At 38.8% G+C, this 11,409-nt stretch overlaps 1 protein-coding gene and 1 long non-coding RNA gene across 4 annotated transcripts; both read left to right on the top strand.

Annotated features, from left to right (window-relative positions):
* The first annotated feature begins 4,823 nt into the window (after nucleotides 1-4,823).
* Nucleotides 4,824-6,951, top strand: LOC142632124 (uncharacterized). 2 transcript variants are annotated; one of them, XM_075806540.1, is made up of 5 exons: nucleotides 4,824-4,855; nucleotides 4,964-5,356; nucleotides 5,566-6,344; nucleotides 6,453-6,508; nucleotides 6,828-6,951. In XM_075806540.1, the coding sequence occupies exons 1-4, from the start codon at nucleotides 4,841-4,843 to the stop codon at nucleotides 6,457-6,459; spliced, it is 1,194 nt and encodes a 397-aa protein (XP_075662655.1). In that variant the 5' UTR covers nucleotides 4,824-4,840; the 3' UTR covers nucleotides 6,460-6,508; nucleotides 6,828-6,951. The 2 variants fall into 2 exon arrangements, with proteins under 2 accessions (XP_075662655.1, XP_075662656.1); XM_075806541.1 differs by lacking the exons at nucleotides 6,453-6,508; nucleotides 6,828-6,951 and having other exon boundaries at nucleotides 5,566-6,348.
* Nucleotides 6,952-7,510: 559 nt separating this feature from the next.
* On the top strand, nucleotides 7,511-9,997 carry LOC142631951 (uncharacterized). 2 transcript variants are annotated; one of them, XR_012843695.1, is made up of 8 exons: nucleotides 7,511-7,696; nucleotides 7,827-7,903; nucleotides 8,042-8,249; nucleotides 8,498-8,528; nucleotides 8,730-8,824; nucleotides 9,580-9,637; nucleotides 9,729-9,804; nucleotides 9,936-9,997. It is a non-coding gene; the product is annotated as an uncharacterized LOC142631951 (long non-coding RNA). The 2 variants fall into 2 exon arrangements; XR_012843694.1 differs by lacking the exon at nucleotides 7,511-7,696 and having other exon boundaries at nucleotides 7,814-7,903.
* Nucleotides 9,998-11,409: the final 1,412 nt, after the last annotated feature.

The raw sequence follows: 11,409 nt of genomic DNA on the forward strand, positions 1-11,409 counted from the left end.
TTATAATGTACTCAAAATTGCAAATTCTATGCTTATTTTCTGAATGAGTTCATATTTAAGATGATATTTTGATATTTATGATGTGCGTACATAAAATATGCCATATTAGATGGATGTTAAGTTTACCATGATGAATAAAAGAAGAATAATAAATACTTCTGTATATTAGCCGTGTTCCTGTATCCTAGGTCTTGGAGGTTGTGCAGTCTGTTGCCTTGACACATCTCTACTCAGTAAGCAGCCAAAGATTATGTGACATATATTTGTTAGACATGCTCTGGCCACAGTGGAGTATGAAGATTGCTAAAAAATGTAACGTCCAGGTCATTGTCATAAACATCTGAGCCCCTAGCCCTAGGTATGGATGAACAAAGAAAAGAAAGTGTAAATTTCTTAAGTAATTCAAACTTTGATTCTAGTTTTACAAGTTGATGCTATTTCTAACTTTTTGGCCTGTGTCATGGATCCTTTAACTTGAAATTTCTCACAAATCGGAGGTGGCAGTTTTCAATAATCTAAACCCCAAATTTGTCAATTTTTTGGCCCTGTGGTAATTTTCTGTGATTGGCTCATAAACATTTTTCCATGTTTTCACTCACTCCATGCAACCAAACTGTGTGTGATCTGTATCACCAAGTTCTTATGCTCGCCATTGTGTTGGTTTGCATGTGAAGGAAAATGATAGGTTAACTCCTCATGTGCTCATAGCTTATGGTATCATATTTTCAACAAAATGAATTGGAGAATTCTTTTAATTTCAAATCAAGGTCCATATCAAGTTTCAGATTGATACTTCCCATGAGAAAAAGCATCTTGACCATTCAATTCCTTCCACTATTGCATTGTGACATCTCTACCAGTCTACCTTATCAGCACCGAGCTCATTAATGCTTGTCAAAATGATGACTTACTGCTCTAGAGAGGAATATTTACTGCATTTCAGTGTTTTTTATCAGCCATGCATACATCATTAACGTGTTCACTGTTGCTGGATCAGCATTCTATGTTGAAAGGCATAGTTTGTCCAATATGTGTTTTTGTGTGTGTTTGGGTACACAATTTGTCCCTCTTAGAACTATGTGATCTTGTAGGTGCTTGTTTGAACTTTTCAAATTTAGAGATATGAACCATCAAATAACTTGGGAAGATTTATTGAAGAGATCCTTAGACTAGATATGGGAGAGGTTGGTTTCCAATGGGAAGTTAGGGCATTATTCTTGGTTGGATATAATGCTTGAACTACATGATTTTAATAAACACCCCCTGGAATGTTCTCAAAAAGAATCCACTCTGAAGAGAGGGCTGAGGGGAGGTTGGTTTCCTTGTGGAAAGCAATGAGATGTATCCCTAAGTGGCTAGAAGTATTTATTTTGATCATGCTCCATAGATTGCCATAGACAAGGAACACATTGTAGTAAATATTGAAATTTGATGGTGATCATGAGAGAATGATACCAAATTTAAATTGCTTGGAGATTACTGCACAAGTAACTTTTGGAGAGAGAGTAGGTAGGTATACCAATGGATCCAGTATAGGGTAATTAGAAGATAAAAATTGGATTTTAGTTGAAAGTCTAGTAAATGGTTTTTGTATTCTTGATCCTTGCATGTGGACTAGATTGATTTAGTATCAAAATTTTGACAATTGTAATACGTATGAAGCATGCACCATCTAATTACGGTAGGTTGTGTAATTGAAGACTAACTCGAGATAATTACAAAATTTGATCGGGACTAATGGTTTGTTCTAGGGCACGGAGATAGCGCCACTATGGCTCATCCAAGGCTGTTCTATATGCAATTTTTGCAATTATTAGTCATTTATGCTTCATTGGAAAAGTTACTCTTTTAATTCAATGTGAACATTCTTAATGCAATCCGGCAAGTTGCAAGTGATAATTCCGTGAATGCAGAAAAATAGAGGAGACTATGCAGAGGATATAGGAGACATAACAGAATTTAAATCATTTTAGTGCTGTTTGGAAGGAAATTGTATTTAATTGACGTTGCTTCACATAGCACTCTGAATTCCTAATTAGTTTGAACTTCTTTGACTAGGGGGGGGTGGGGGGGGGGGGGCAGAAAAAAAAAGGGTTGAAAAACATTGAGCCAAAGGTTTTTGGGCTTGTAAGGAATCTTTTCCCCATCGGCCGAGTGAAGGATGATGTAATCAGTTCAATTCATATGGTAGTGCGAGTCGAATTTTTCTACCAAAAATAAAGGGGATGTGGTTAAAACTCCTTAAAACTTGACTATTGTGTTTATATCAATAATTGAAAAGAAAAGATATATTGTGTTTATATCAATACATAGGATATCAGATATTTGACTCTGTTTTGCACCTGGGTCGTGTTAGGACACTTGCAAAAGATAGGAAAAAGGACAGTAACACCAATATAAAGGTTGGTAGGGACTAGAGTGGGGTTGACAAGCTCAACCGTAATAGTAGGTTGTGAGGTTCATAAACTTAAAGGTGGAAACAATGTAGAAAGTGTCATTTGGTTTGATTACATATGAGAGATTGGCATAGGATAAGTTAGTGGTGGTGTTAATGGAGTTACAAGAGCATGAAATAGGAACAAAGAGGGGTTGGCCAGCAACAAGAGCGGAGGAAGGGGAGGATATGTTGCGGGTTCGATCTTGAGGCGGGCGGCGAGAAGAGGTCACCTATGGAGGCCAGGTCAAGGAAGTACCGGGGCTCTAGCTTGGTAGAAAGCATAGGTTTGGCATGGATAGGTGTCTTGGCTAGTTGTGCGAGGTGAAACTGTAGTGTTTGCTTACGGTTGGGCATCTCGAGAGGTGGAGAAGGTGACGGTAGGAGAGGAAAAAGAGCAAGAGAGAAGAGATGTATTGGGATTTGGTTTTCATTAGGCTTTTCTTCTTGTGTTCTTCTTGCTCATTAACTGCGAAAGTGTTTGTGAACCGTGAAAGATCTATAATATATATAATCTCAAGCGCAGAAGATGAATAAACAATCTCTCTTTGACGACTTAAAAATTGTGAACTTTAGAGTTTCCAATTGTACCTATGTACCCCACTTGGAAGTCGGAAGAACATATCTATAGTTGTTTGCTAGGATAGCCATTTGGTGACATTTTCCTCTTAGCTTACTCAATATTTAATGGAAAAGTTGGCTAACTTTATGAAAGAATTTTTCTCAAAACTTATTTGGGAGAAAATTTGTTCAACCTAATACTTGGCAATTCAAATGATCATTTGTGTTTGCTTTAATCAAATGGCATATTTAATAATTATGTGATTGGTTTAAATGACTTAATGAGTTATGTGATTAGAATACATGTGGATGGTGGGTTATAGCTTATAGGAGATTCCTCTTATCCAATTTGAAGGAAAGCTTTATCCCTAATTTTATTTTAGACTACTACCAGGATATGGTAATAAACTCAAGATTACCAACTTTTACTTCCCTTTCACTTTATCAAATCCTTCCTCAAAGATATTCTTTTGGGTTATTAGCTGTGGAACTCTGATAGTTCTTGTAAACAGTGGTACAATCTGTCTCCATTACTTCTTATGCAGTTCAACATTATTTATTTCCTTTAATTGTTTTCAATGTCTATTACGTGCTAATTGCTTATCATTCTTGTGCGGTATGGGCTGCTGCAAATGCTGGACGAGATTGACTACACACGGCTGGCCCCATTGACCGGTCGGTGTTGACGTTGCAGGCCAACCATCGGTCTGAATCTATTTGGAATGGGCAGGTAAAGCACAACACTAAATATTTAACGAATGTACACACATTTGATTCATACAATGTGAGCGCCTCTTGCTGTCATATATTAATCCATGGTTTTGTTCTGTGCAGGATCCAGGGTCTCTTAAATGCCGTGTCCGTACTGAAGAGTTCTCCGATCGAGAGCCAATGGTGGACGACCGAGTCATTGACATCATTAAGGCACTCGGTTTGGAGGGACTCCTTAGGACCCCGGGTAGAGAGATTGACCACGGCCTGATAACGGCCTTAGTGGAGCGATGGCGGCAGGAGACTCACACCTTCCACATGCCACATGGTGAGGTCACCATCACCTTGCAAGATGTGGAGGTTCTTCTCGGGCTTCCTGTTGACGGCGAGGTCATTACAGGGAGCACGCAGAAAGAATGGGAGAATGTGTGTGAGGAATTTCTTGGCTTCAGACCTGTAAACAATCAGAGAAAGGAACTTCATGGCCGAGAGGATTCTCATCCAACGGCTTTTGGAAGCGTTGCCAATCCCTTGCCGCCTAATGCCACAGAGGATCGAGTTGCATAAGTACGCACGATGCTACATCCTAGCGCTACTAGGGGACACAATCTTCATGGACAAATCCGGCGATAGGGTGCATCGATGTGGGTGCGGCGGTTGGAAGACCTTCGCAATCCACGAAGGTACAGTGGGGAAGTGCTTGCCTTGCATGGTTGTACCGAGAGTTATGCGGGGCAAGCGATAAGAAAGCTAATCGGATTGGTGGGTGTTTGCTGTTGGTCCGGTATTGGGCATGGGCCAGGGTTCCCATATTTGTGCCCGACGGTTGTACATGGCCCGCCGGTGGATGCTTATGGTCCTCCAGTTCGTGGTCCACTGTCCCTGAAGTAAGTCTCTACCTCATACACGTCATGTAACTTCAATTTATTTTTTTTAAAAGCTTCTAGGAATTATTTAAGTCTATATTAAACAATTTGAAATAGAGGTTATACACTATAATTTTGTGTCAAATTTTCTAAATTATATCGGTTAATATGATCCCTTGTTCTGGATTGTAGGTGGTTGTGGGTCCCAAACAAGAAAAACAGGCCCGCCCACATCTTCTGGACAGGGTATCGCGAGCAAATAGCTTCAATGTTGCCAGGCCAGGTATGAAAATGCCTTATTTAACATGTTTAGGAACAAGATATAGGTTTAGTGAACTTTGACATATAAACATTGTTGCCTAATGTGTTGCTTGTTTTTTGGCTGTCGTAGGTGGTGTGGCAGCCGTATGAAGCTGAATTCGAGAACCTTCCACCGTGGTGCGTTGCAGGGAGGGCCATGTGGACGGCAACGGTGCCACTTGTATGTTTCCACCTAGTAGAGAAACATACACCGGATCGTGTCGTTCGTCAATTCGGGATGATCCAAGAAATTCCCCATAATGTTGACACCGATACAGTGCTCCATGCCATTGATTTGAGGGGGAAGGTTGGTGTTGATTGGATGCGGAAACATGCTGCGCATATTACAGAGTGGGGTAATCGCCTTCAACAGCGTTGTGAAGCAGTGGTTGGTGATATGCCTCCACAACACGAGTACTTCGATTGGTACAAAAGGGTAACTCGGAGGTTCATCAATGTCCTCGGTGCTAGATTGATTATAATGGTAACTTTTCTATCTGTTGAATTTTTAATTAGCATTTCGTCTACTCTATGCGCTAGCTACATCCTTAATATAAAAGATAATTTAAATTTAGTCAAAGGTAACACCTGGTCTCCCTATAACTTGCAATTATTACTAGCAGAACCAATTCAAAACCAATGTTTATTTTATTATCGATTGAATTACTAATATACCTGGTTTTTTCATGTCAGATTGAAGGATATGCCTGTTTGTTGAGGCGTCACCCAGTGGGCACCGAGGACCACAAGGACATTACTGATGTGCTAAATGCAGTGCAGGAGATTGGCCGTGTACAACCTCCTATCCCTGAGGCCCCGAATGAGGAGGCAGCTACTCCTGCGGCAGCGCCTACTCAAAGCCCAAGCACAAGCAGAGCTCCTGTAGGACGTGGGTCTCGTTCGTCTATTGCTACCCCGAGAGTTGTCCCTACCCCCGATCCCCACCCATCCACCCCAAATCCATCCCCTAGCCCCACCATCCCCTCACCCATCCCACATCCATCCCCTAGCCCCACCATCCCCTCACCCATCTCACATCCATCCCCTAGCCCCACCATCCCCTCACCCATCCCACATCCATCCCCTAGCCCCACCACCATCCCTTCACCCACTCCACATCCATGTCCTGGGTCTGACATCCGTCCACCCACCCCACGGTCATTTCCTGAGCTGTCACCCATTCCTTCCTTCGACCTGGGTCTTGATCTAACCCCTCCTGACATGCACCCGCAGCCACCCTCCCACAGTACATCCACTGGCCCTTCTTCGGGCATTGACCCATCCCATGTTCACGTTGAGCAGGCTGTTGGGTTACCTGCAGAGGCTGGAGGTCGGCCGAAACGCATAGCAAAGGCACCTCCTTGTGGGACAGGGGGGCACAAACATGGACACAATGTTGGGCCCGAGGCATCTGACGAAGGACATGCAAGACCTCCTCCTCATTATACGCGACGACGTAAAGTTCAAAAAAGGTAATTAGACAGAAGAGAGACACAGATTTCTATGTTAGATAGGCATATTTCATATATTTGTCTTATGTTTATTATTGGTTGTGTTTCTGTGTTGTGTGTGTATGGCAGGGAATGATGTGTGGAGGATGTGCAGATTGTAGGTGAAAAGAATTCTAGAAAGTTAGGTACGTTGTTATTAGTTGAATTTGGTTATTTATGTATTCTTATAGATTGCTAGGAGGTGCAGTAATCTGGTGCAGTAACCTGGTTTTTTCATGTTTGTTTTAAGCTTAGCTTTTTCTTCTTGGATTAAAATGTTCAAAATCGTCAAGGCTTGTTGATAAGGCTAAGCAAACATGAAAACCTTGGCTAATTATTCCAACTATTGTACAATTTACAGTTATACTAGGCTCACTTGAGTCCAACATGTTTTTGTGTGCGTGTGTGTATTATTTGATAGCTAGTCTTTCCTATGAGGCTTAATATGGTTTAATTGTATTGCAGGATATAGCTTAGTTTGTTGACACTTAGAACCATTGGATTCATATCAGTTGTGAAAAGACAACTCCATCATCAAACGGAGAGTATATGTACTTCTAAGCCTGGGAGTTTTTGTGGGGGAGGACTGAGGAGTGACACAAAAAATTGCTTTCAAGCCACTGGGTTGGTATTGTCAGCCAGTGGCAAATGGGGTGTGGGCAAGGACAGTGAAGAATGCATTTGGTGTATGTATATGTCATTTGCTTTTAAATTTAAATGACTCTTTTACATGGATTTAATAAGCGAAATGTACTTGACACCTTCTCCCCTCTCTCCGTTTGTGTGTGTTAAATACTTAATAAGCAAAATGTACAGGGAGTATGTCATTTGCATTCTAGATGCGTATTTCAAAGGCATTTGGTATTCGATTGTGTGAATGGCAGAGGGGAAAAAATAGTAGATGTATGTGCTTTTATTAGGTGGAGAGGGGTGTTTGCTTTGGTGCCTCTATCAATAAATATTTTTGAGGTATAATGCAAGTTGTGTCGAGGGAGTGCACCAGTTCCCAAGGGGAAGAAGAAGGGAGTCTCGTTTGTTGTTGACTGTACAAAGCCAGTGGAGGACAAGATCATGGACATTGCATCCCTGGAGAAGTTTCTCCAGGAGAGGATCAAGGTTGGAGGCAAGAGATTTCATTTGCTTAATTTAATTATTTAGCTCAAATCATGTGGGAATTTTGTATTTCTAAAAAATGTGTGATGAATACTTTGCCAATTTTTCTTACTCCAACTAGCAGAAACATGAAATAAAGAGGTGGTAATGAATCTTAAGATTGCTGGTGCCCCAAATATTCTAACTAGGTCCAGAAGGATCTCACCCCATTAACTACACAGGTTCTTGAATCCTTCGACCTCTGACTCATAAATTATTGAACCACATCTTGATCATTTGCGCTCTCTTTTCATTGTTCTCTTTCAACCATTTTATTGAATTTCTAAATATTTGTTTCTGTATATAAAACAGAGGATTGTGGCATTGAAACCAAAAGGATTTTCAAAGATGGTTCTACAAAACTCAGGCATCATCTTTCAATAGATTGAGTAATATGTCTCTCACTTCCTTAATTTAGTTTCATATTTGTGATCATTTTTGTAACAATTTTGTCTTTTCATAAATTTGCTTGCAAATTATTTTTGTAACAGTAATATTTTTTAACTGGTAAATTTTTGATTTTGTAGTTTTCTCTTTTTGTGCTGTCTGGAGCTCATTGTTATGTACAAGTAGGTGACTTAACCCATTTAATCTTACATATAAAAGAATGAGTGTGTGACACAATCTGCAAAAGTCATACAAATTTTTATATTTGTTGACAACTTCAAGTGCAGGGCGAAATTGTGCATGCTCCATTGATGGCTTTTGAGACTTCCACAACTAAGAACCTCTTCGGTAAGTGCTGTTATCTCTACATTAGCATCATTTTAGTCATCCTTGAAGTTGTCTTTCAATTCTTCCTAAGGCTGCTTAGTATGGTACAATATTCCAAGCCATGGGCAATTGCATATATGAGAGTCACAAACACTTACATTTACCTGAAACTTTTATACACATGCAATGAATTCCCTTTTGTGCAGATGCTAGGTGTATGTTTCCTGTTCTAGTATTAGATCCCCAATAATATTCGTTCTCTTTTGCAGTGTGGATGGAGGTCATTGTGTCGTCTTTGAAGTAAGTGTGAAGTGTGAAGATGATCCATTTCTGTGTATTTTAGAGAAAAGGGAAAAGGAGCATTTTTAATAAGGGACTAGAATTAGGGAGAGAGATTACGTCCCTCATTGACTTCCATTCGGATGAAATTCCTTATTTTTTTACCTAAATTTTCCTATTAATTTTTGTTCTTATTGGAAAATCTTGGGATCTCCCTCATAGGCAATAAAGCCGCTCGGTGAAGTTATTTATCAAGGAAGATTTGGTGACTAGAGCTTTGTCCTACCATATGCTCTATACAAGCAAGTTTTCAGAAGGTATGAGAACATCCATTTGAATTAAAATAAAAGCTGGTATGGTACTTTCATATTCCTCAAAACAATAGAAATTCAATATAACTTTAAGAAATAGAACTTTGAAAGAGCTCAACTTCCCTCCCCTGCCCCCTGCTAGTAGGGGTTATGTTGATGAAAATTATTATGTTCCCTGCATTTACTCAGGATGTTATGCACTTCTTAGATTTTAGATTCTTACCACTTGAAGTATGAGTGAATGCCTTCAAAATTTCTGTAGGGTTGGTTGTCCATTGTCTCATATATGGTTTTAACTGCTTGACTGAAGGTCAACTTTGTGAATAGTTTTCACAATTTATTTTTTACATATTTTTTTTGGCCCTAGAGCTTGATATTCACAAATTTTACACATTTTAAAGCTTGATTTAATCCATGATATTCTTCTAGTAAAGTTCTACCTGCTACTGCTAGCTAGGTTTGTAGTATTTTTAAATCATAGATACTTTGTCTTTAGAGCAAAATTTACTCTTTTTTTAATATTAATTCTTAGATTCAAGTAGTTCTGTTTCATACTTCCTTGAAGAAGGCAGGAAAAAAAATTATAAAGTGCAATGCTGAAATGTCAAATGTGTATTTCTGCTCAACAACAATATCTAATGAGAATTGTTTTGTTTAACTGCTCACATTTTGGTCAGCATAGCCAAAGATTATCTCATGCTTGTCTTATTGATTTATGTTTTTTAGTTAAGATGGTAAGAGCCTTTATCCTCATTTTGCAGAATATTTGCCTCAAGGTCTTGAGCCATTGTTTTGGGTCTAATAGCGAGGCAAATAGAGGTAAGCTGTAAGATTTTTGGGAAAAATGATAAAAGTCTATGGTAATTGGTCAATATTTAATATGATATTATAGCAATTGTTTCCCCTACAGATGACAGTTCCACTAAGCATGCAACCTGACTCATAACTCCTAATCTGCGAGACTTGAGCCTATATGTTTGTTTGTGGTAAATTTACATTCCTTTTTTTAATAGTATTTGTCTCACATTCTGGGTGAAAAGTTGCTTTCATGATAACCATATGTGTAGATATGTGAAGACTAACATATTTCTCTATCTCCTTTGTTATTTTTCCTTAGGTGTGTCAGCCATTATACGACTATGTAGTTCCCTATTGAATGGTTGTCAAATGGTGACTATACAGCAATTAGCAAAAAAAGTCTTGAATCTAGCTATTACAAAAAAGATGTTTAAGATCACATAATGATGTGGACTGGTCATATGTGCTCCTTTGGAGAAGTATTAGTCATCTTCAACAGTTTTGGTAGAGAAATGAGGACAATTGAGTCTGGAGCTCATGTCAACTGGACTGTTGAAATCACAATTCTCGACTTGTTGAATACTGTTGCCAACTAAACTATCAAGTATTTGTATTTCACGTCTTCAAATTTTATGATTTGGGAGGCCAACTTTGTGTGAGCTTTTGGTGGATCAACTTATTGGGTTCCTCTTGCAATAACTAGGGTGCTGTTTGTACTTAATATACAATTTATGTTTGGAGGCTCTTTTCTATATCTATTTATTCTTCAGGAGATGGAAACTTTAAAAAGAAATTTTACATATCTTGAAACTTATTTGAATCTATGATAATCCCTCAATGATAATGACAATAATAGACTTTAAACTGTTGAGTTAATTAAAACTCATAGATCACTCATAAACTATAACTTTTTTGTGGTAAATGAGAGAGGCGAGAGACCAAACAAAAATAAATAAATAAATAAAACCCGACCCTCAGAGCTCAATGACGTGTCAGATCTCAATTGGGTAAAACTCATGCATGTATGTGCATCTGGCATGATAATGATACACATAATCCCCATGTAAAGCTAAGATAGCATTAATGGTTTTTAAGAAACTGTTTCAGAGACCAATGCCCCATTCAAGAACACACACACAGGACTTGTTGCTTACAAATTGAAAGTCTTTTGTTTGATGTTGCAGAAGGGGCCTCAACTAGCATTATCGCTGTTGGAGTGCAACTTCTGGCTAGCTACACTAAAGCGAATGATCAAGACAAGGCAGAATGTCAGAATAAATTAACGAAGGCATGGGGAATCCTTCTAAAATCTGTTTCCTAGATTGGAATTTTTTTACCTGTGTGGGTATCTTCTCAGAGGGATAATCTTTTCGAGTGTGTGACACAAGACTGGCTTCTATAGATTGCAGCTGCAGGAATTTGGTTCTTCACAATATATTGACTGGCTTTCAGTTAAAAGCTATTTTTGGAAGCTGTTAGTGGAGATAGTTTTCATGACATAATGGACTGTGGATGGTTATTTTTTTTATTAACACTTGTAGTGTTGAGACATAGTGTTTTTTTTTTCTTCTTCTTGAATTTTAAAGTTCATAGATGGTATACTTTCCCTTTTTGGCTGTTCAAAATTCTTAGTGAGCTGCTTTAAGCCGTTTTCTGTTGTCACATTACTTGTCTATTTTTTCTTTTTTTCTTTTGGCACTTGAACTGCACCAGCCTTGTGATTTTATCATGAATATGAACGCAAATATTTGAATACGTAGAGCATGATTTGTTGAGATGAGTGGCGTTTGAAT

This window comes from Castanea sativa, chromosome 4, assembly GCF_040712315.1.
Source record: "Castanea sativa cultivar Marrone di Chiusa Pesio chromosome 4, ASM4071231v1".
Lineage (NCBI taxonomy): Eukaryota > Viridiplantae > Streptophyta > Magnoliopsida > Fagales > Fagaceae > Castanea > Castanea sativa.